Here is a 25,639-nt window from a genome sequence, read left to right as displayed (position 1 = left end):
TTATGCCCCTCTTTATGATGCCCAGCATTCTGTTGGCTTTTTTCGAGGCTGCTGCGCACTGTGCAGATGGCTTCAGTGATGCATCTACCAGCACACCCAAGTCTCTCTCAAGACTGCTGTCTCCCAATAATGCCCCCCCCAATTTGTATTTGAACAGCGGGTTCTTTTTACCTATATGCATGACCTTGCATTTTTCCACGTTAAAGCGCATTTGCCATTTGTTTGCCCAGTCTTCCAGCTTGTCCAGGTCCCTTTGCAGGTCCTCACACTCCTCCCTAGACCTAACTCTGCCGCACAGTTTGGTATCGTCTGCAAATTTTATAACCTCGCACTTTGCCTCTTTTTCCAGGTCATTGATAAATATGTTGAAGAGTAACGGCCCCAGCACCGATCCCTGTGGCACACCGCTCGTGACTCCCCGCCAGTCAGAGTATTGTCCCTTTACTCCGACCCTCTGCAGTCTACCCGACAACCAGTGCTCGATCCATCTGTGCACATCCCCTCCCACCCCGTGGTTCCACAGTTTCCTAAGCAGCCTTTCATGTGGCACCTTGTCGAAAGCCTTTTGAAAATCAAGGTAAATGATGTCTATAGGTTCCCCATTGTCCACCCGACTGCTTATTCCCTCAAAGAAGTGCAGAAGGTTCGTTAAGCATGATCTTCCCTTACAGAATCCATGCTGGCTTGTTCTCAGTAGGCCATATCTCTCGATATGCTCGCAAATACCATCCTTGATCATAGCTTCCACCATCTTCCCTATAATTGAAGTCAGGCTCACCGGCCTGTAGTTTCCGGGGTCACCCCTCGATCCCTTCTTGAAGATAGGTGTGACATTCGCCAATTTCCAGTCCTCTGGTACCTCTCCAGTTTTCAAGGATAGGTTGCAAACATGCTGGATTGTGCCCGCTATTTCTTGTCTTAGTTCTTTCAGAACCCTTGGGTGGATCCCGTCCGGGCCCGGCGATTTGCCGCATTTTAACCTGTCTATCTGCTTGAGGACATCCTCCTTACTTACCTCTATGTGTTCTAATTTTTCAGCCTGTTCCCCACTCATGAGCTCCTCTGAGTCTGGTATATTAGATGTGTCTTCTCTCGTGAAAACCGACGAGAAGAACGTGTTCAACCTCTCAGCTACCTCTTTATCCTCCTTGATCACTCCCTTCCTATCCCCATCGTCCAACGGCCCCACCTCCTCTCTCGCTGGTCGCTTCCCCTTTACGTAACTGAAGAATGCCTTGAAGTTTTTCGCCTCCCTGGCCAGCCCCTCTTCATATTTCCCTTTTGCTTTTCTAACCTCTCGGTGGCATTCCTTTTGGCATTTCTATCAGCGGTAATCAAGAAATTTCGTGTTTTTGCACAAAAAATTTCATGTTAGCGCAAATCTTTTGGCAGTTTTGTCCCAGCGTTGAATCTTCTCCACTGGTTGTGGGCCAGCAAAGGAAGACACAAGTGTAACCTGTCTGTTGTCAAACCATTTCACAGCACAAATGTTGTGATTTGACTCCACTCTGACATCAAAGCTTCCTCTTCCCTTTTTCTTCAAGCTTTTCTCATCCTCAAGATTACAGTTTGGAAGGCGCACTTGTCTGGCTGTTCCTGTGTAATGAATTCCACAATCCAGCAGCCTAACTATCAATGGGATGCTGGTGAAAAAGTTGTCTGCATAGATCTTGTAGTTGTGACTATGTGGAAGTGTGGAAGCAAGTTTCATCACAACATCCCCTGATAGTCCAAGTTCAGATCTTGCCCGTATTCCATTCACACTGCCTTGGTACACATCAAAATCACAAAGTATACCAGAGATTCCAGTCCTTGCCCACAGCTTGAACCCCCATGGGTTTGGCTTGCCACGCATGTACTGTTTGATGCTGCTGAATTTCCCCCTGAAAGGGATCATCATTTCATCAACAGAGTTATGTTCTTCAGGGACCACTTTTAGGCATTTCTCTCTGAAAGCATCAAGCCATGGTCTGAGTTTCCAGAGTTTGTCACTTTTTTGTTCCATCTCAGACACGGTTAGATTGTTCACAAAATGTAATGATGTCAACAGAGACTGGAATCTGTTTCGTGACATTACATCAGCGACAGGACTGTATCTTGTGTCTGCTTCCCAGTACATACGGACTCCAGGCATTTGGACAAGACCCATCTTCAGATACATGCCAATCATCTGCTCTATTTCCTTTGTGTTTGTGTTTATAGATGATCCTTTCTTCTGAAAACTGTACTGATTTGTGTTATCTGCCAGAGCGTTGATCATATCTTCTGTCACAAACTTCTGAAAGTACTCCAGTGGTGTGCAGAGGGAATGGACATCATTACTGACATCCTGACCAGAAAAATCAGTACTGGGAGAGATGAAATTCTTTTTCAGCCATCGATATCTGTCACGGGGCCCAGTCTGGATGTTCTGCCTCTGTTGGGATGATTTGAACATCAGAAGTTAGGTGGTCATCGGGTAATTTATTTTCCTTGTCCACTTCACCGATAACGCCACGGGGCATCAGGATGTTCTGCCTCTGTTGGGATGATTTGAACATCAGAAGTTAGGTGGTCATCGGGTAATTTATTTTCCTTGTCCACTTCACCGATAACTCCATATTCCACAACTTCTATCAAGTAGACCTATTGTTCAATTAGACATGCAAACACTTTAATCCTCACCTCCTGGAGATTTATCACCTTCTCAAGTTTAAAGTGCAGACAAAACCTTGCTATCACTTTGACCCACTGTTGTAAAATTACAACATAGAAATAACCAGCTCTAAATCTCTTAAAATCAGTATATTCAATGATGTCATAAAATCTGCATGATCTACACATATTAATGATCACATAAAAAAATATTTCAAGCTTTTTACTTACTTTAGTCCTGATGTATCCCGTCCAAAACAACAAGATGATATACTCCAAAGCAGGCAACAGGGTTGTATGACTTCATGGCCAGATAAACAGACCTATTTACACATTCAACCATCCAATGGTGTTGCTGAACTGAACAATAGGTTCTATTAGTAATGTACATGAAGTTTTAAAAAGAAAAAAAATGGGGGAGGGTTTATTTTGTAGCCTTAAATGTGATGTTGTAATATTACAACACTGGGTCTCAGGGGAGTGCAGACAAAACCTTGCTATCACTTTGACCCACTGTTGTAAAATTACAACATAGAAATAACCAGCTCTAAATCTCTTAAAATCAGTATATTCAATGATGTCATAAAATCTGCATGATCTACACATATTAATGATCACATAAAAAAATATTTCAAGCTTTTTACTTACTTTAGTCCTGATGTATCCCATCCAAAACAACAAGATGATATACTCCAAAGCAGGCAACAGGGTTGTATGACTTCATGGCCAGATAAACAGACCTATTTACACATTCAACCATCCAATGGTGTTGCAGAACTGAACAATAGGTTCTATTAGTAATGTACATGAAGTTTTAAAAAGAAAAAAAATGGGGGAGGGTTTATTTTGTAGCCTTAAATGTGATGTTGTAATATTACAACACTGGGTCTCTGGGGGTTAAAGTGCTTAGTCTTGTTTGTACATAAGATTGTTACATTATCTGTAGGTATCACACACACAGCAAACTTCTTCTTGTACTGCTCTCAGCAAGGGAGTTTGGAGCTGTTTTCAATTTGCCACCAGTACTAATCTTGCAGCTGTAACCCCAAGTGCCATCAACTTATCTCTTGGACCCTCAATACCCAAAACTTTGGTATTCAGTAGTATCACCCCCATCGTTTTGGGAATCAGGATACAATGTTGTGGTGGTGATTTGTGAGGACTGGAGACAAAGAGAGAGATGGGGCATTAATGGATGTTTGGTGGGGGAGAGTAGATGTGATACTGGATAGTGAGGGAAAGAGAAAGAAAGATGGTGTGATGCTGGATAGTGGGGGAGAGAAAGAGCAAGATTGACAGGGACGATGTTGGATGTTGAAGGGGACAAAGACAGAAGGACAATATTGAGTGAGGCAGAAGAAAGCGAGAGACAAAAAGTAGATCCTGGATAGCTTGGAGGAAGAAAGAGAGAGAGAGATTCTGCACAGCAGGAAGCAAAAGGGAAGAGTAAGTGGAGACTAAGTGGTAATGGAATGGGAAGGCCTGGGTGAGGGAAAGAGATAGAAAACTGTAGATAGATGTAGGAAAAAGAGGTAGATTGGATAGTAAGAATGAATGATATCTGAATTGACAGAGACACAGAAAAATAGAAGCAAGTTGAACGGAAAATATCAATTTCGGAAGCAGATGTGGAGTGGATTTTCTAAACTAAACTAAATTAAACCTTAAGTTTGTATACTGCATCATCTCCACAATCGTAGAGCTCGGCACGGTTTACAGGAAATGGTGTAGAAAAGGAACTCCAAAGAGGGTAACAGGACAGTGAAGAGAAAGTTTAGAGGGACTTACCGTAGTATAGCAAGGAGGAGGACATATTACATTTTTGAGAATAGCCAGGTTTTCAGATGTTTTCAGAAAAGTTGGAGGACACCCAGATTCCGAAGAGGGGCAGAAAGGTTATTCCAGAGCTCAGTGCATCTGAAGGAGAGGGATGCACCTAGTTTTCCTGGAAGGGTTATGTCTTTTAATGAGGGGAAGGATAGTTTGAATTGTTGGGTGGCTCTGGTGATGTTGGGATTCGAGGAATTCCAAGATAACGGGAAAAGGGGAGGAAGGATGCCATGTAGGATCTTGAAGGTTAGGCAGGCACATTTAAAGTGGACCCTAGAGACTACTGGAAGCCAGTGAAGTTTGGACAGGAGTAGGGAGACAAGGTCAAATTTACTCTTTGCGAAGATTAGTTTAGCCGCAGTGTTCTGGATCCGCTGAAGTCTTTGAAGGCTTTTCTTTGTCAGGCTTAAGTAGATGGAGTTACAATAGTCCAATCTGGAGAGGATGATGGATTGTACGAGGACAGTAAAGTGTTGATGATGGAAACAGGATCTTGCCTTCCATGATGTCCATATCTAAGTTTGGATGTTTCCCCACAGATGAGCAAAAATGCGACAATGATAATAAAAACAACGGCCAACATATATAACATATTTTAAAAATGGGCACCAGAAACGTCTAACTAAGATACGTCCACAGCCCAGGTCACTGTTTGTCACAAAATGTCTCCACGCTTTTGAAATACCCTACACAAAACATCCATTATATAATTCACCATAGAGAACATCAGTGGGGAGACGATGTTCCCGCAGCATCCACTAAGTGCATACTGCTGCATGTGGTTAAACTTTTTTTTGAGGAGATTAAGAGAAGCATTGATCAAGAAAGAGAGAGGAATAAGTGTGTGTGTGTGAGAGAGAGGGAGAGAGCACCATGGCCCTCAGGCAACAATCAAATTATTTACCTAAGGAACTGGTACCCCTGTGCCTGCTCGACAGAAGGCACATATTTAAGGTGCACTACCACCTGACTCCTTTTAGTGATCATCTAACAATAGTCACTAAACAGGTTTTGACTGGTTTAGTGATGATCGAATTTGCTGACCTGATGTACAAAAATCAAGTTTCAAGTTTATTGTTTTCTTGATATCCCGCAAATCACGTGGAGAGGCTTAATAAAAAATGTGCCCAAGTCTGAGGTTGGACATTTTGTGCAAGATGTCCACAAATCCAGCAGGAAAAATGTCCATTTTGAAGGCTGCCAACCGTCTATTTTTTATTTTTGAAAATGAGCTAGGTATAAGTTTTGGTCCTTAGAACGTCTACCTTTTTTCCCCATTTTCAAAAATAAAAATGTCCATGCGAAAAATGTACAAAAGCAAGTTTGGGAGGTGTACCCACCAACTACCTTGTCTGATTGCGGCAAAAGGAATCCCCATCAGTTGAGCTGGTTTTGGGTGTTTCTGGCAGCTCAGCTGATGGTGATTCCCCCTGCCAGGATCAGCTGAGCCGCGGAGCTCTATCCCCCCACCATCCCCCACATTCTCCCGACATCCCGGACCTCCCGCTGACATCCCCCACATCCTCCCAACATCCCGGACCTCCCGCTATCTGTAGCTAAATATCTTAGGCATTGATATGCTATTTAACTGGTCAGGAGCCATTCCTTGCCAGTTAAATAGTTTTGTATATTGGTGTGTGTGTGTGGGGGGGGGGGAGGTTATATCCATCTGTCAAGAACTACAATACCAAGCAGTGGCCTCAAAATAATGGGAAAGGAGCCTTTGTGAATGGGCTTTGGAGGGAGAGGAGGTAGGTACACTTTTAATGCTAATGGAAACCGAGACAATAAGCATATCATTTACCTGTCTCATCTCTTTCGCCTGCCGTGTGTCCCCCTTCCACTCTCTAGCACAGTAGACAAGCAGATTGACTTCTGCTTGTACCATGGACCTTTCTAAATCAAAATACAAAATACCTATTACACATCACTCATTTTTTAGTTTCAGAGTTGAATGGAAATGTGTGAAATAAATATATTCTTTACCTTTTTCTTGAAAATACAGAGTCCACCTGCAACATAAAGAAAAACAACACAGCTGTCAAGGAATAGTTTGCAAATTAAGATCATGTAATAAAAGTTTATAGTGGCAGTGACAACCACCCTGTCATTTTCAATGCAAATTAAAGTCAAACAAACAGAAATGTAGATCAGGTCAATAGTCAAACAGCAATTACATGTTTGGAACTGTGATAAATGTAACAATTTTAAAAACATGAGGGAATTCTACTTCCATTTTACATTACATAAGAACTACGTATTGTACTGCTAAGTCAGACCAAGGGTCCTTCTAGCCCAGTATCCTGTTTCCAAACGTGGCCAGTACAGGTTACAAGTACCTGGCAGAGTCTAAAAAGTGTAAGTGTAAGTTTGTAAGTGTAAGTGTGTAAGTGTAAGTGTGTGTGTGTGTGTGTTGGCAAGCATACCAGGAGTAGCCATTTTGCAAATGCATATAAAATAAGTAAAAGTAATCCCTATATGCAAGTGCTAAGTTGTAAACAATGACAACTTGTGGGGGCCACCACTTGTGTAACGGATTCTAGAAGAGTGGTTCGTCATTTCCCTCCACAGTCTTTACCCCACCTTCACTAGCCAAGGCTGGGTACTCATTTACCAACTGAGAATGGATGAATGGCCAGAGGTTGGCTATCCTACAGAAATGTCAGTGTGGGATTCAGACTCATATCATGGGCACAGTTGGCACGTGACCTACTGATTGCACCATGGAGAACTGCTCCCATAGCTTATATGTTGAAGCCCCCATATTTGGTGCTTCTCCATATAAGTACATTTGTACTTATACATATAATTTATATCGATATTCAGTGACACTAGCTATATTTAACCTTAACCAGGGTGGAACCAAGCTGCTGGTGCCAACATTTAAAAAGGACATAGAGCAGCTTTTAAACTAGAAACTGGGGGAAGGCCGACCATTGCTCAAAACAGCATGGCTCGGAACAAGGTAACTATAAAAGATATCTTCATAAAAGGAAAGACAGAGCATCCCGATAGTGAGATTGCAAAACAGGCCATAGTAGACCAAGTTTCCTTAAATACATAGCAGGCTGATTTTTAAAGATTGCAAATTATCCATGCGAACTGCTGAGCAAATTGTAAACATGAGGGTTCTTCAAAAATGTCTGCACTTTCATATTTTCACGGGAAATGTTTGGGGCAGGAGAAGTGGTAAGAGGACGTGTCATAGAATGTTATGGGAAAATATATCACAAAACAGGGTGACTATGTGGATGTAATTTGCTTTTGAGATATTTAATAAATGGTGACCCGTCAAATGGCACAGGACAACTGCGCTCTGACAAATGCACCCCGACAATTGTGCGCAGGGACAAGTGCGGTGGTGGATACTATTTTGTCTTTTTGAGGGTTACGAAGGAATCTCAGCAATCAGGGCCTTCTAGATTCACGGGCCGCAATTGTCCTGTGCGCACTTGTCCCTGCGCGCAATTGTCGGACCGCATTTGTCAGAGTGCAATTGTCTTGCGCTCATTTGTCGGTGTGCCTAATAAATAGTGTATAAAAATAAAAGTATGGAAACTTTTTGAAGATCCCTTGTAGATATGACAAAACCTTGTTTGAAATGTCTGTATGTAAATTCCAGAAGCCTAAGAAACAAGATGGAAGAGTTAGAATATATTGCACCAAATAAAAATATAGATATAATAGGCATCTCTGAGACCTGGTGGGAAGAAGATAACCAATGGGATACTGTCATACTGGGGTACAAACGATGTTGCAGTGATAGGGTGGATCGAATTAGTGGAGGCATAGTGTTATATGTTATGGAGAAGCTTATACTGAATGGACTGGAAATTCTACAGGAGCTGAAACACACTTTGGAATCCTTATGGATAGAAATTCCATGTGTAAGGGGGAAAAGGATGGTGATAAGAGTGTACTACCAGGATGAACAGACAGTTGTTGAAATGTTATCAGAATTTAGGGAGCCTCACAGACTGGGTAACAATAATAATGGGTGATTTCAACTACTGGGTAACATTAGGGCATGCTAGGAAGGTAAAATTCCTTGATGAAACCAAGGACTGCTTTATGATGCAGCAGGTTTTGGAACCAACAAGACACAAGGCAATTCTAGACCTAGTTCTTAGCGGAGCACATGAATTGGTGCGGGAGGTGATAGTGCTGGGCAGTGTTCCCGCTAAGCTGCGTTGGCCTGCGCTCACGCACAAAATATTACATCGCAGCGCAAAGTTTCTCTTCACAGCGCACACACGCGTCGGTAAGGTAAGGGGACGCATTGGGGGGATTGCACTTCCCCACAATTGCCATGCTTCGGTTCCTCTTCTTCCTTCCTTCCTCCCCCCCCCCCCCCCCGCGGGACCCTGCGGCACCATCAACTCTTACTCCCTCTAATGTCGGCCCTGCAGCTCCAGACTTCCTCGCACCTTCTCCCCTCCCCCTTTGGATCGCTATTATTTTAAATGTTATAGCCGCGGAGCTGTATCCATCAGTGGAGATGTCTAACCTCGGCCTGCCCCGGAACTCTTACTGCAGCAGCCGCCCGTCTAGGCAGGAACAGGAAGTCACTGTTGCAGTAAGAGTTCCGGGGCAGGCCGAGGTTAGACATCTCCACTGATGGATACAGCTCCGCGGCTATAACATTTAAAATAATAGCGATCCAAAGGGGGAGGGGAGAAGGTGCGAGGAAGTCTGGAGCTGCAGGGCCGACATTAGAGGGAGTAAGAGTTGATGGTGCCGCAGGGTCCCGCGGGGGGGGGGGGGGGAGGAAGGAAGGAAGAAGAGGAACCGAAGCATGGCAATTGTGGGGAAGTGCAGAGCTGCAGGGAAGAGTGTTGCGGTACCCAGCTGGAGGGAGAAGGAAGATGAGGGAGGGAATTAAAGGAGATGCCAGGGCTTGGAGCGTAGGAGGAAGGTATGCCAGTCTAAGGGAAAAGGAAGGGGGAGATGTGAGAGCATGGAGGGGGAGCGAAAGATGGAAGAAAAGGAAAGGGAGAGATGCCAGAGAATCAGGGAAGGGGAGATACCAGACTATGAGGAGAGGTGTGGGAGAGGGAAGGCGAGGAGAGAGATGCCAGACCAATGGGGTGAAAGGAGAGATGGAAGGGGGAGGCATACAGTTTCTGGAAGGGGCATAGAAGGAGAGAAGATGCCATATAGGGGAAGAGAGACGGCAGACAGTGGATGGAAGGAAGAGAGTTACAAGAAGATGAGGAAAGGAGAAACCACAGAAGACAAAGGTAGAAAAAAATTTCTATTTATTTATTGCTTTAGGAGACATGTGTCACTGTTTCTGTGAAGCATTGTATGCAGAGTCCAGCTTCTTGCTGGTTCAATTTAACCTTTGTCTATGTATTTTTATTTTATCCCCCCTTTTACAAAACTGTGAAGCGTTTTTAGCACCAGCCTTGGTGGTAGCAGCTCTGATGCTCAGAATTTTATGAGCATCAGAGCTGTTACCTCCGTAGCTAAAATCCACACTACAGTTTTGTAAAAGAGGGAGGGGTTAGTTTGTGATTACATATTCCTTACTAGGCGAAGGTGTTTTCTGTGTTCTGTGTGTTCGAAAGACATGGTTTTCTGTTAGGATTGACGGTGTAGGATTGATCTGTGCTGGTCTGGCTTGTTTAGTTTTACAATGGGTGTATTGATGTACTGCTCACTGCAATATGTAAGATGCTGCCTTTTCCTAGGTACTCATGTGTGACGTGTGGTTTGTTACTAAAAATCATGTTTTTCTTACAGATGGGGGGGGGTGCCAAAAAATGATGGGCCCCGGATGTTACATATGCTAGGTACGCCACTGTATGTAAAGATACCAGAAAGCTGGCGTAGCAAAAACTTCTAAGTTTTGAGTATTTAACCCTCCCACAATCTCACGGGCACTCGTTTCAAGTTTATTGAGATTTTGATTTAAACGCAATATCAAATATTTTCAATGCGTATAACAAAAATAAATTTGGGGAAATAAATAAAACCATTTGAACCAGTGTTCCCGCTAAGCTGCGCTGGCGTGCGCTGGCGCACAAAATATTACATCGCAGCGCACACGTTTCTCGTCACAGCGCACGATCGGAAGAGGCGTACGGCAGATGGCAGGGCGGCGAGAGGAGAATCGGGCGAGTTGGCTCATAACTTGCTGGCGCCCGATATTTTTGGCTCACGGTGAAAAAAGTTTGCTCACAACACCCGCCCGCTTAGAGCACTGCTGGGGCCACTTGATAACAGTGAGCATAACATGATGATTTAATATAATCCCTGGAATACGTTCACACAGGAAATCCAATCCAATAGCATTTAATTTTAAAAAAGGAGACTATGATAACACGAAGAGAATGATAAAAAAAGAAACTTAGAAGAGCAGCTGCAAAGGTCATAAATTTTCATCCGGCGTGGATGTTATTCAAAAACACCATCCTGGAAGCCCAGACTAGATATATTCTATGTATTAAAAAGGAGGAAGGAAGACTAAAAGGCAGCCAGTGTGGTTTATGAGAGAGGTGAAGGAAACTATTAGAGCTAAAAGAGAATCCTTCAGAAAGTGGAAGAAGGATCCGACTGAAAATAACTGTAAAGAGCGCAAGGAATGGCAAGTCAAATGCAAGGTGCTAATAAGGAAGGGAAGTAGAGATCTTGAAAAAAAGATTGCGCTGGAAGTAAAAACACACAGTAAACCCTTTTTCTTTTTTAAGGTATATTAAAAGCAAGAAGTCGGGAAGAGAATCAATAGATGACTGAGGAGTAAAAGGAGCTCTTGGGAAGGCATGGCCACAGCGGAGAGATTAAATGAATTCTTTGCTTTGGTCTTCACTGAGGAAGATGTTTGGAGTTATCAGTGCCAGAAATAGTATTCAAGTCTGATGAACCAGAGAAATTGAAACAAATCTCTGTATCACTGGAAGATGTAATGGGTCAATTTGACACATTGAACATCAGCAAATCGCCTGGACCGGATGGTATACATTCCAGAGTGCTGATAGAATTGAAAAATGAACTTGCAGAGCTATTGTTAGCAATTTGTAATTTTCTTTAAAATCCAGCTTAGTACTGGAAGATTGGAGGGTAGCCAATGTGATGCCGATTTTTTAAAAGGGTTCTTGGTTGAATTGCTGGAAGGAAGGGGAGGGATATTTTTCTTCTGTAATGTTATTGATGGAATTTAAGTGCTTATGTTGTTTATTAATGTTTGTATAGTTCATGGCACTTTGTATTAGTTTTGAAAATTAATAAAGATTTTACAAAAAAAAAAAAGTTCTAAAGGTGATCCAGGAAGTCCGACATCAGTGCTAGGCAAAACGGTAGAGACTATTATAAAAAACAAAATGAGAGAACATATACATAAGCATGAATTAATGAGAGAAAGCCAAATTGGATTTAGTGAAGGGAAATCTTGCCTCATTAATCTACTGCATTTCTTTGAACATGAGGATAAAGGTTAGCCAGTGGATATTGTGTATTTTGGATTTTCAAAAGGCATGTCTTTCCCTCTTGAATGACTTCTGAGGAAATTAAAAAGTCATGAGATAGGAGGTAATGTCCTATTATGGATTATGAACTGGTTGAAAGAGAGAAACCAGAAAATAGGTTTAAATGGTCAATATTATTAAAGGAGAAGGGTAAATAGTGGGGTTCCCCAGGGGTCTGTGCTGGGACCGCTGCTTTTTAACATATTTATCAATAATCTAGAGATGGGAATAACTAGTGAGATAATTAAATTTGCTGATGACACAAAGTTGTTCAAAGTTGTTAAATCGTAAGAGGATTATGAAAAATTGCAAGAGGACCTTGTGAGACTACGGGCTCCTTTTACTAAGCTGCGGTAGCGGTTTTAGTGTGCGCTTAGCGCACACTATAATGTCGCGCGCACTAGACACTAACGCCTCCATTGAGCTGGCGTTAGTTTTTCTGCTTAGCATGGGGGGTTAGCACGCGCTGATCTGCAGCGTGTGCTAAAAACGCTACCACAGCTTCGTAAAAGGAGCCCTAGGAGACTGGGCATCAAAACGGCAGATGACGTTTAATGTGAAGAAGGGCAAAGTGATGCATGTAGGAAACAGGAACCTGAACTATAGCTACGTGATGCTGGGTTCTGTGTTAGGAGTCACTGCCCAGGAAAAGGATCTAGGTGTCATTTATTTAAAATATTTATAATCCGCTTAATGAACTAAGTGACTTACAAACTCACGTTCACAATATCATTAGAAACTATCCAATGATTGTTCTTCACGCAAGTCAATTGGCAACCCATTCCAAAGTACCAGAGCCTTACAACAGAATGCCTGTTTTCTGGTCACTACCAGTCTTGCAGCCCTAGGTGGGGGTAACGCCAAGAGATGAGACCTCAATGATCTAACTGGGGAATATGCTTCTAAAGATCTTTCCAGCTAAATGGGTTGATGACCATAAATAGCTCTGTGAGTCAAAACCAAATATTTCTATACCAGATAAAACTCCAACGGTAGCCAATGATTATTTTACATACAGCAGCCTAAGTCCTGCTGTTGAAGTCCACCTAACAAACAAAGCCATGTGATTTGTAAAGTACGTAATCTATGAAGAAGACATCTGGGTAGCTCTATATAACAGACATTTCCATAAACTTGGACACTAAGAGAGAATGTCAAAACACCATGAAGAAACTTACCATTTTAGTAACCGCTGTCTGCAATACCACACAGTGGAAAGAAGAGATAATGTTAGTAGCCGGAGTGGTCCATTCACTTTTCCCCACAAAAAGGTAAAGATAGAGTGGATGTATGTTATCCAGTGTGGGACTGTACCTCGATCTGAAATCAAAAGGTAAGGCATGTATGGTTACACTTTATCCCCTCATGATGTGCTCAGTGAATTTCCTCAAATCAAGGGGGAGAGTGTTAAAGCTACAGCCTTAAGACCCTAAGGTTGTGGAAATGCAATTATGGAAGAAATACAATTATGGAGGCCACCCTCAGCAAAAGACAAGATGTGATGGTAGTACAGATAGCAAAATAAACAATATTAGCAACTCACTTCTTAGCAATGTAACAGGAAGTGTAACTAAACATAAACCTATTCAAAAAACAAGTTTACCACTGAAAGATAGCTGGAAAGCGATCACCACATATGCTCGAAATCTAAGAAACAAAGGGCTCGATTCACTATGCAAACCGATCGTTCCCCGACCCGATTCACCAATGTTCTTCTCGATGCGATCAGTACCTGATCCAATCAGCGCACGCCACTGATGGAAATGACATGCAAATTTTGGAAGGCAGCGATTCACTAAACAGTTTCTACAAAACCGATTGGGCTTGCCGATCAGAAAAGAAGCGACTGCTGAAGACCAGTAGCTTCTATCCTGGCTGACTCTCCTGCCCTTTAAAACCACAGGCTCGCAATGCTTTCAGCAGAATATATAAAAAAGGAATTTTTCCTTTTTAATATATTCTGCACAACGCATTGCAAGGCCGTGATTTTAACCCGACAGTGCTCCCCCTCCCCGAATCCAAAGAAACTGCCCCCCCCAAACTGATTCCTGCCGCCTCCGCTGCCAAACCACCCCCTCCCCTGTGCAAATGAATATGACAGGAGGGATGCCAGCTCCCTCCTGCCATCGCAAACTCAACTTGGCCGGGCCGGACCCACTCAACCCCCGTACCTTTTTTTTTTTTTTTTTATAAATCTTTATTAATTTTCAAAACTAATACAAAGTGCCAGGAATCATACAGACATTAATAATCAACATAAGCACTTAAATTTCATCAATAACAATGCAGAAGAAAAATATCCCTCCCCTCCCATCCAACAATTTAATCAAGAAATAAACCAAAAAGATATCCCCCCACCCACCAACCCTGTCCTGGATATGTATAAAAATAAACAAAAATAAAATAAAAGACAACTATGTTGAAGTAACAAAAGATGTCTATGGGCCCCAAAATAAATTTTAAAAATTGCTATGCCCCAACATATCAGTATTCATCTTTTCATATTTGTAACCTAAACATAAGCTGGACCACCAAAAAGGAAATTTGAGGCGGTCACAATTTTTCCCATTGCGGGTTATCATTTGCATAGCTATCCCTGTCATAATTAGGAAAAGCCTGCATTTGTAGCGATCCATGGGAGGCTTAATATGCAGCAATGTTCCACATATAATTGCCTCATACGTCAAAGGGATTGTTGATTCCAGTATGAGGTTAATCTGTCCCCATATTGACTTCCAGAAACTGAGTATCAAAGGACAACAGAACAATAGATGATCCAGTGTCCCAATGTCTAAATGACCTTTAAAAACATTGGGAACAGGAGTCTTGCCCAGTCCCTCCTGCTCCTTAGGCCTCCAGTGATCTTCAGGAGCAGGAGGAAGTGCAAAATCCTCATGCTCCTGCTGCTCTGTCTGCCGCACCGCAATACTGGCCTTAGGTCACGCCCATGTTCATCATGTGATACACAGGGAGGAGCCTAAGGCTCTGATTGGCTGAGGTGCCTCGGGCTCCTCTGTTGGGAGGGACCTGGGGCACCTCAGCCAATCAGGGACTTCCTTAGGGAGGAGTCTAAGGAAGTCCCTGACTGGCCATTGTTCTCGGAGAGAATGTGAACTCGCAGGCCTTGAGCATGCGCAAATGCTCAAGGCCCAGCACAGAAGAGGAGGCCGATCTTCGGGCACCGGCACCAACGCACAGGACATGCTTGTGCCAAGGCCGAGCTAAAAGTAAGAAGCGGGTTCGGGTGGGTATGGGGGACTTCAGGTCGCGGCAGGGGGGTGCCAGATCGAGGGGGGGGCCTTCGGGGGGAGCAATGCCGGTTCTCGTGGGGAGGGAATAAAGCAGCGCCACTGGCCTCGGGGGGTGGGAGTGGGAACATATCAAAGCGAGTTTCCATTATTTCATTTGGGGAAACTCGCTTTGACATATGAGTATTTTGGTTTACGAGCATGCTTCTGGAACTAATTATGCTCGTAAACCAAGGTACCACTGTACAGTGAAAATCAATGGTCTGGGTCCAGTATTGTTGTTAGATCTTTTAAATGAAATTCTATGCGCCCTTTCAATCTCTAAGGGGGCTTTTAAAGATATTGGAAGCAATTTGGGAATTAAATCTTGCAAAAATAAAATCACATCTTTACCTTCCACACCCTCTGAAAGACCTAGGACACATATATTATTCCTATGTGACTGATTTTCATAATTCTCCAGCTGCTTTGTCATTTCTTGTAACATTTTTCCATCTTTCCTACACTGTATTTGACTCTCCTCTACTTTAACAACTCGAGTCTCCAGCTGCTCCATTCTGTTATTAGCCACTTTCATTTGCCTTGCCAGGTTGGAATTTCTTCTCTTACTGCAGTTAGCTGATCTGCGTTACTTTTTAAAATTAATTTCATAGCCCTTAGCTCTTCTATTATATCCAATGAGTCTGCAGCAGTATCTGGCAACGAAGCCTTAGAGGGAGTTGGTGGATCAGTTTTCAAACGCTTCCCCTTTCCACCCGATGTAAAAGCAGTGTCTAATTTTGTCTGTTTAGTACAAGCCATCATCTGCTACAAATATATCAGCGTTTTAAAAGAAAAAATAAACTCTAAAGTTGAAAAATATTTGAAATAACTGCCTGAATATGAGGAGCTTCACAATCACCCGACCATTCAGCAGCGCTTCCAGGCCACATCCCGCCTGTGGGCTTTTTTGGTTTATACTGTTTGGGCCTCTTGTTGGGTTGATTATTTCTCTACGTGGCTGGGTTTTGTCTCAGTTATAAGGGACCTGGCTGCGCTGGGATGGTGTTGGGTTGAATGTTGGGGGTATGTTGTTGTGTGTGTTTGGTTGTTTGTGAGGTGGATATGGTGGGGTTGTATGCCTGGGGTTTGGGGTGGAGGTGGGGGTTGCATACGTAGGCACGCTGGAGGTGAGTTTTGCTTGCCTTCTGGGGGGTTATTACTTCTTTATTCTGACTGACCATAGGTGCGGCCAGTCTCAATTTTCTGGGGGTGGAAGGTGGGGGGAAGGGGGGATGGAGGGATAGTGCTTTGGTGATTGGATCATGAAATGTTAATGGCCTAAATAATCCTGGCAAGAGAAGCATAGAACTGAATAAATTACATTGGGACATCTGTTTGTTCCAAGAAACGCACTTAAGGCCGTGAGATGCAAGACTACTTGGGTCTCCTAAGTATGAATGGGTATGGGCTCATCAGGCAGTGGGGTCTTTGAAAATGGGGGTTTAGCCATTTTGGTTCGTAAGGGGGTGGGGTTTTAGCCGGAGAGTGAGGGCAGGTATTTGGCAGTGAGGGGACGGATTCAGGGTACAGAGATTACAGTGATTAATATTTATGGGCCTAACTCTTCTCAGGCTTCTTTCTATGCCAAGTTTACAGATGATTTGTTTCAATTTTCCAAGGGAAGGATCTTTGTAGGTGAATATTTTAATGTCTGCCCGGACCCTACTTTTGATCATTCTGAAGGGGGAAGGAAGGCTCTTGGTCGCCATAGTGCTGCATTTCTTAAGAAGATACAGAGTCTGGGATTGCTGGAGTGCTGGAGGTTACACCATGGTGTCCAGAAAAATTTTTCCCATTATTCCCATGCTACGCAAACCTATACTAGAATTGATGGGCTATGGGCACATAGAAATTTATGGGGTAATATTGGGCAAGTAGAGATTGAATCGATCCAGATTTCGGATCATGCCCCTGTATGGATTCGATGTCAAGGGCTTAAAGTTGTGTCTGGACAGTGCTATTGGCGTTTAAATGAATCTTTATTACGGTATCCTATCATTTTACAGGAAATTAGGGAGACTATTTCTGCATATTTGGAGACTAATAACAATGGATCTGTGGGGGATGATATTCTATGGGATGCACTGAAAGCAGTGGTAAGGGGGGTTTTGTTAAATGGAGGGCGCGAAAGAAGCGGATCAGGCCCGGTGTTCATTGGGTTTAAGGTTCAACATAAAACTAATCCCGATGCTCAGACTTTTGCTTTGCTGAAGCAGGCTCAGTTGGATTTGCATCAATTACAATTAGATGAGATGGAATTTCGTAGGGCTCAGTTGAAGCAGGCGCTTTTTGAACATGATAAAAAATTCTAGTGCATTGTTGGCTCGCTATTTGTGTGCTCAGAGAGCTATGGATGCGGTGACTGCTATTCGTGATGATACGGGGGCTCTTAAAGTACGGGATGTTGAAATCCAGGCTATTTTTGTGCAATACTATCAGTGGTTCTATGGCTCTGTTGAGCAGGCTAGTACTGCTCAGATTGAGGAGTTCGTGTCTCGCATACCCTTCCTGGTTCTTTCTTGGCGGGATCAGGAACGCCTTTCCAAGCTGGTTACGGTAGGGGAAGTTGAGAAAGTGATTCACAGCCTAAAGGCCCATAAGTCCCCTGGGTTGGATGGCCTTCCCAATTCCTTTTATCGTCATCTACAGGAATCTTTGTGTCACTTGTTGGTGCGGGTTTGTAATGGAGTGCGCAAGGGGGAAGTTGCCTTCTTCGATGCAAGATGCTGGGATAACGGTCTCATTAAAACCAGGGAAGGATCCCAAGTCTTGTAGTGCATTCCGGCCGATTTTGTTACTGAATGTTGATGCCAAGATATTAGCAAAGGTGCTGGCTTTGCAGTTGGGGAGATTTCTACCAGATTTAATCCACTTGGACCAATCGGGTTTTATTCAGAAGCGACAAGTTGGGGATAATATCCGCCGTACTTTACATCTGTTGTGGGGTGCGCCCCGCTTAGAGGTTCCCATTGCGTTGTTGTCAATTGATGCTGAAAAAGCTTTTGACAAGGTGCAGTGGGGATTTCTGTGGGCAGTTTTGGATCAGATGGGGTTTGGTAGGATATTTGTAGACTGGATTCGCAGTTTTTATAATTCCCCGTGAGCGTGTATTAAACTTAATGGATATTATATGGATTTTTTCTCTATTGGGCAGAGCACGAGGCAGGGGTGTCCTCTTTCCCTGCTTTTATTTGCTCTATATATTGAACCCCTAGCCAGTTGGATTCAAGAGTGGGGGGATATTAAAGGTATACATGGGGGGTGCGGAGCATAAAGTGTCCCTCTGTGCAGACGATATTTTGTTATATGTGAGGGATCCGGTTCTTACTTTTCTGGTCTGCTGGAGGTGTTCCACTCTTTTGGTCAGTTGGCTGGACTTACTATTAATATGGACAAATTGGAATTTTGGGGGGTCACCTTGACAGAGGCAGAGGAACAGAGGCTGCTTGCCTCTTTTCCTTTCAGGAGGGCTGTGGGTTCTATCAGGTATCTGGGTATTAACTTACCTCGGGACGTATCTCACCTTTATGAGCTCAATTATGAAGGTATTATTTCATCGGTGAAGGTTGATTTGCAGAAATGGCATGTACTGTGGCTTTCTTGGTGGGGGGCGCATAGTTGTAATTTAAATGAATGTGTTGCCGCGTCTGTTGTTTCTGTTTCAGACTCTGCCTTTGCAGGTACCATATAGGGTGTTGCAATCTTTGTATACAGAATTCCGCACCTTCATCTGGCAGGGCAAACATCCCTGTTTATCTCAGAGGGTATTGTGGATGGCTAGGGAGGATGGGGGTAGGGCAGTTCCTAATTTACCACTGGTATTATTTGACAGCACAGCTGCGATTTTTGTTAGATTGGTCTGTTGTTGACTTTAACTTAGAGGTCCGGTTGGAACAGAGTTTTGTCCCTTTTTGCAATCTCCAGTGTTGGATGTGGACATCATCTGTCCTTACCATGGACTTACAGGAGCTCCATAATCCATTTTTGCGTCATTTGGCGGGTTTATGGGGTAAGGTCTGGAGAAAGATAGGGGGGATGTATCCTCTTTGGCGCCCATTAGGGGGGAACCTTGTTTTGGGGTGGGCATGGCAGGGGATTCGTTCTCGGGATGGGCAGCTCTGGGCTCAGTTACATTTAGGGATTTGCTTTTGGGTGGAAGTATCCCCAGTTTTAATGAGCTAGTTGGGAGGGTGGCGGGTGTCTGGGGTGATTTCTTTGCTTTTATGCAACTTCGCCATTTTTTGTTTTCCCTGAGATGGGCGAGGGTGGCCCCTCAGACTGTTGAACATTTTGAAAATGTGTGGCTTCTTTTGCGAAGGGTGCCTAGGCCCATTTCAATTTTGTATCGTTATTTTAGGGGACAGGAGGTCATTCAGTATCCATATATGCAGAAAAGGGAGGAGGATTTGGGCCTTACTTTTCTGTTCAATTATTTTTATTGAAGTTTATATTTGGGCCTTACTTTTCAAAGGGAGGAGTGGGCACAAATATGTCTTGAGGTTCAAAAGGCATCCCATAGTGTCTTGGTACAAGAAAATGCTTAAAAGTATTAACACGTTGGTATCTTACCCCGGAGCGGTTGCATTGTATGTATCCACAAACTAGTGCTATTTGCTGGAGGTATAATAAGGGCACGGGTACCTATTTGCATATTTGGTGGGAATGTTCTGATATTTGACTATTTTGGTTACTTGTCCATTGATTTCCCTTCTCTGCCAGGAGGGACTGAGGCATACACATTAGCTCCCGCTGATTTCTTTAAAGTGGACTCCACTAAAAGAGACTCATGCGGGAGTTGGGGTTTATCAAACCCAGGAATAGGTATCACCCTGTATAAAGAGTCCAGTTTTCTAGGGGCTCCAGGGACAGTCAGGGGAGTTTCAAGGTTTTTATAAAACGTTTCTCTCAATATATCATGGAGAGGAAGTTTAAGAAATTCCCTTGGAGGCTGGTCAAAGTCCAATGCATCAAGAAATGCCTTAGATTTCTTTGACTCAGCCTCCAAGGGAATAGACAAGGATTCACACATTTCCTTTAGAAAAGAAGGAAAAGATGCGGAATCTGGATGAGAAGAGGGATTGGTAACAAGGTGTTCCTCCTCATCAGAAGAGCATTCACCTTTGGATAGAAAGGGCTCTTCAGAATCACCCCACAAATCAGGATCCCTAACCTGAGAGCCATGGTGTCGAGACTCTGGTGTGGTGTGGTGTGCACACCTTGATGAACCAAGTTGGTTCATATGGGTTTGGCGGCTGCTAAATGTCTGATTGCTCGGTCATGGAAGCACAGCTTAGCACCGACTGGAGAGGACTAGCTTTTTCAGTTGTGCAAGTTGGCACAAATGGAGCGACTTGCTGCTCAGCACTTGGGCTATTAGGTATACCAGGAGTGGACTTGTAAAAAATTTTTTTGCTTTCCTTTGATCCAAAAAAGATTGTTTGGGATGTGGGGTCTGCTGGGGAGGTGGAGTTGAATGAGGGCACGTTGAAGAACACTCTACGTGCCCCCTTTTTGCAATATTGGGGGGGGATTGGGTAGGGGGAGTGGTTCTTGATGTGCTATACGGGTAGGGGACTGTTTTGGTTTTTGGGGGTTCCGTGATGGGGTGATGTTCCTTGCTAGTCAAGACTTTCCTGTATTAGGTAGTGATTGCGGGAGTACTGGAGCATCATGCTTTGTCAGTTGCGTTGCATTGTGTGTGGTGCTTGTATTGTTTTTGAAAAACTTTATTTTATTTTTTTTTAATCTTTATTCATTTTTAAAACTTTCAATAAGTGTAACATAAGATACAATCATTTTATACTTTAACATCACTTAATATATCATCAAATTCTAACTCACATCAAATATCCCCCCTCCCTTATACCCAACAATTGTTCTTAAGCATGAAAAATCCTAAAGTATTCCCACCCCCTTCCCCACTCTGGATGTGTATGAACAAAAGGGAAAAAAATAATATTCATTCTGTACAGTATTTTGTTAATGGCTCCCAAACATTCCTACATTTCTTAAAATGCCCCCGCTGTATGGCTATTACCCGCTCCATTTTAAAGATTTGGCATAATGAATTCCACCAAAAATTGTAATTCAGCTGATCCCAATTTTTCCAGTTTTTCATAATATGCTGTATGGCAACCCCTGTCATAATGAGCAAAAGTTTATTATTATTATTAGAAGAGATTTGACTCTTGGCTCTCATGGAAGTGTCATATGATAATGCCACTGGATTTACCAGTAGATCATTCATTTGACCTCAAATGGATTTCCAAAAACTAAGTATCAACAGACAATAGAATAGTAAATGATCTAATGTCCCAGCTTCGAGAGGACAGTGCCAGCATCTATTAGATTTAGAGCTATCTACTTTCTGTAAACGAACCGGGGTCCAAACTGCTCTATGTAACAAAAAACCCCAAATTTGTCTCATAGATGCCGATGCCATACATCTCATCCTCCAAGCCCAAATTCGTGACCATTGAGACACAGTAATTTGATGCTTTATCTCAATGATCCAAATGTCATGCAGACCAGTGTTTGGTTTCTTATTTAAAAATTCAGATATTAATTTATACCACTGAGCGGCAGACTATACTGATTACTAAGATTTTTCCATTCAGCGAACCCCACCTGAATGGCCTGCTTCAACTGCAACCATCTATAATTTTGTGATTTATTAAGACCAAATTTGTGTTGCAATTGTGAAAAATCAAGCAGCTTACTATCAGAAATAACATCATCCAAAGTGCGTATACCCGCCTTCATCCCTTCTGTGGGGAAAGAGAGGGGTCCTGGGGAGAGTAGTTCGGCGAGGGGATGTTCGCGGTGATAGGAGGGAGTGAGCATCCCCCCTGCTAATTTTGATTAAAGTATGGAGGGGGGTCCTAGCCGGGGTGGGGGGCAATTCTGCTCTGCATGGGGGATGAGCTTCGCAACGACAGTAGGGAGTGGTCATCTATCCTACCTCTATTTTTGTTTTGGTGGGCGTTAGGGGGAGCATCATCGGGGGGGGGGGGGAACATATCTGTGCTAATAGAAAAAAAGAAGAAAAAAACCCCCTGTCAGACCTGTCAGTAACCTGTTGGTTTTTTTGGGGTCAGTTTTAGCGATCTGATTATGGCATTGCAATGTTAGGCCATTGATCAGATGACTTGTTTTAATATTAATGACCTCATTTTAATAGTAAGGAGGTCATTTGCATGCCAGAGTTGGAAAATGTACGAACGCACAGAAAACCATGCGGTGAGCCATTTTGAACATCAGATCAGCAAATATGGTTAGTCGCTAAAACAGTCAAACTGACCATCGGTATACGATCGGAGCATTTAGTGCATTTAGGCCTGAATGCAGAACCTGAGCTCTTTTATTAATACTTTGGGACCATGGGTCATTTTTATTAAACAATGGAAAGGGTGCTGATACACAGTACCTCCGAGTAACTCCTCAAAAAAAGTCCTGGTTTTGATGTTCTTGTTACTGTGTAAATTAAGCCCTAATCATAGGGAAGATGTGGATTGGAATATAAGAATGCTGATTAGACTAGCTTCTGTGCTTGGATTGTTAGAAGGATTAGGGCAAGACATGAGGAGAAAGGGGCAGGGCAATGAATGATCATCTACTTAGAATAAAGAACTAGCAAGGAAACAAACCAAAATTGATTTGCAGAAAGCTTTATCGTACAAGAATTTTATCTTTACTGAGGGAGTAAGGAGAGGCCGTGCCTTCATGCCTCCAGTGGTCATCTGATCAATTTGGCCACCTTTTTGACACTTAATCGTTATTGAAAAAAGGTTTAGCTTAAATGCCCAAGTTTTGCCCTGGATGTTTTCTGCAATGTTCCATTATTTCAGAAAACCATCCAAATGATAAGTCCATCCTAATCCTGCCTAAAATACGCCCCCAACATGTCCCCTTGAGATTTAGATGAACTGCAGACAAACATCATAGAAAATCATCTTTAAAAATGTGTTTTGAAATGGCAATTTGAACACTGTAGCAAATAAAACATCCAAATGCCACTTTATGCCATTTTGGGGATGCTTTTCTCTTTTGAAAATGAGCCTCATGTCGTTTTTAACCTATAAGGTGAAAGTTACACAGCCTTTGCACGAGCTAAGCTGTTCTAGGCAGCAACAGTTCAGGGAGCATAATATAAACATGTAAACACAAGGGTCCTGATTCTGAAAAGCGCACATCCCGATGGCAGGCAGTGGAAGGCGTCCTACCGCTTTCTGGCAGCCAATCAGGATGCACGTTAAAAAACCCCAACTCTCTGAGGCAGGATGCCCACACTGTAGGCCTCCAGAGCGCGTCTACAAGGTGGGGCATGCACATAGCTTCACCCGGAAGTGGCCTTGGATGGGCATAAGCGTCGCTATGCGTCTACGTAGATGCAACACAGACGCCTTAAATGTAGGCCTGCAAAATGCTCCTGACTGTAGACGCAATTCTCTTTTGAATGCCAACGCGTGATTGCCATGCAATCGGCGGCCGCTTCTTAGGCGGCCACTGGATGCCAGCATCCAAAAGAGAATCAAGCCCAAGGTGTATAGACAGCACATTTTATTCTCTCTCTTGCTTTCTATAAAGTACTTCTATAACAACAGAGGGCCCTGACTGACCACATGCAAACATAACTAATGAAAACATCGGGATATGACAAAAGGGATGCTGGAAATTTAATATCCTGGGACAACAGATTTGAAAAATTATTGTCTGGAATAGGGAAATAAGGGACAAATTTAAGCGGTCCTTTCTGTTTAGTTGGTAGTCAGTGCTTTAGTTGCTATGGCAAAGATTGCAGTCGCAGGCGCAACCATTTACTTTGCTTGCTAGTAAAATGTCCTGGTATGTTTAAATATTATATACGTATTCAAGGCTGCTAGGCTCAATAAAAGCAAAAAGCAGCATACTAACATGGTTGATAATAGCAGAAAAAGACAGATTAGCCCATCCAGCTTGCCCAGTTATTCCTGTTTATATCCCAACATCCAGCTGTGAAAGCACGAAAAATGTCTAAATGCCACTTTTTGGATGTTTCTTTTTTGAAAATGAGCTCCATAGTCAAACCATAGACAAACCAGAAACTGCAATCTATTTGCATACCGGCTGTAAATACAAAACCTTTCTGGATAGAACTTTTATGTACCAAGCAAACAACAACACTGGCTAGACAACTACATTAATGGAGCTAGACTGACCTACAACGCTTCTAGAAAAGTCATAAAAACTGCCTTATTCGACAGATATATCACCTAAACAGTAACTACACCAAACACTAAATCCAATGTCTATTATTTCTAATATGGCCACTCCTGTGTATAAGTCTGAAATTCTTAACAAACTGTATATTGTAATTTGCTGCTTTTTAAGATTCTGACTATCTGCATATTGTAACTCGCTAATTGTCCAGCTCTCTTAAGAACATAAGAACATAAGAACTGCCTTCTCCGGATCAGACCTTCGGTCCATCAAGTCCGGCGATCCGCACACGCGGAGGCCCTGCCAGGTGTACACCTGGCGTAATTTATATTCCACCATATCCTTATATGCCTCTCTTAAGGAGATATGCATCTAGTTTGCTCTTGAAGCCTAGGACGGTAGATTCCGCAATAATCTCCTCTGGGAGAGCATTCCAGGTGTCAACCACTCTCTGAGTGAAGCAGAACTTCCTGACATTAGTCCTGAACCTGTCCCCCCTTAGCTTCATTACATGTCCTCTAGTCCGTGTCAAATTGGACAATGTAAATAATCTTCTCTGCTCTATTTTGTCGATTCCTTTCAGTATTTTGAAGGTCTCGATCATATCCCCACGCAGTCTCCTTTTCTCAAGGGAGAACAATCCTAGTGTTATAAGTCTGTCCTCGTATTCCAGTTTCTCCATACCCTTCACCAGTTTTGTTGCTCTTCAATGTGAACCACCTAGAAGTCACACGATTATGGCGGTATAGAAGAATAAAATTATTATTATTTTACAAAGGTGCGTTAGGGCCTTAACGCGCTAAATTGCCATGTGTGCTAGCCGCTACCGCCTCCTTTTAAGCAGACGGCAATCTTTCAGCTAGCACGCGCTAATCCGGTGCGTACGCTAAAAATGCTAGCACACCTTTGTAAAAGGAGCCCTAAATTTGTTAATTGACTGTTTAAGGAGACCTTAATGTAAGAGCTTAATAAAAATCAACTGTGTTAAAAAAAAAAAAAGGAAAAAAAAAAACATAGGGGGAGTGGTGTAAACCACATCACAAAACCTTTACTAAAATGTATAACATACCAGAGACCCAACAACGGCTCTAAGAGTGTTACAAAGAAGTCCAAAGCTGCAAATAAGGGTTGGATACTTTTCTCTACAGACTGGTGCTCTCTCATATGCTTATTTACATCTTTAACCAAAATACACATGTGCCCACGTGCTTATACTGTGGC

At 42.9% G+C, this 25,639-nt stretch overlaps 1 protein-coding gene across 1 annotated transcript in view; it reads right to left on the bottom strand.

Moving 5' to 3' along the window:
• Positions 1-25,639, bottom strand: part of OTULINL (OTU deubiquitinase with linear linkage specificity like) — an 81,719-nt gene that overhangs the window by 46,304 nt on the left and 9,776 nt on the right. The window contains exons 2-5 of the mRNA XM_033929854.1: positions 13,245-13,250; positions 13,109-13,126; positions 6,451-6,476; positions 6,269-6,360 (exon numbers count right to left, since the gene is read on the bottom strand). Of these exons, the coding sequence (XP_033785745.1) occupies positions 6,269-6,352 (84 nt within the window). The 5' untranslated portion in view covers positions 6,353-6,360; positions 6,451-6,476; positions 13,109-13,126; positions 13,245-13,250. The remainder of the gene's footprint in view (positions 1-6,268; positions 6,361-6,450; positions 6,477-13,108; positions 13,127-13,244; positions 13,251-25,639) is intronic.

Source organism: Geotrypetes seraphini, chromosome 2 (genome assembly GCF_902459505.1).
Source record: "Geotrypetes seraphini chromosome 2, aGeoSer1.1, whole genome shotgun sequence".
NCBI lineage: Eukaryota > Metazoa > Chordata > Amphibia > Gymnophiona > Dermophiidae > Geotrypetes > Geotrypetes seraphini.
This window is presented reverse-complemented; position numbering and strand designations above follow the sequence as displayed.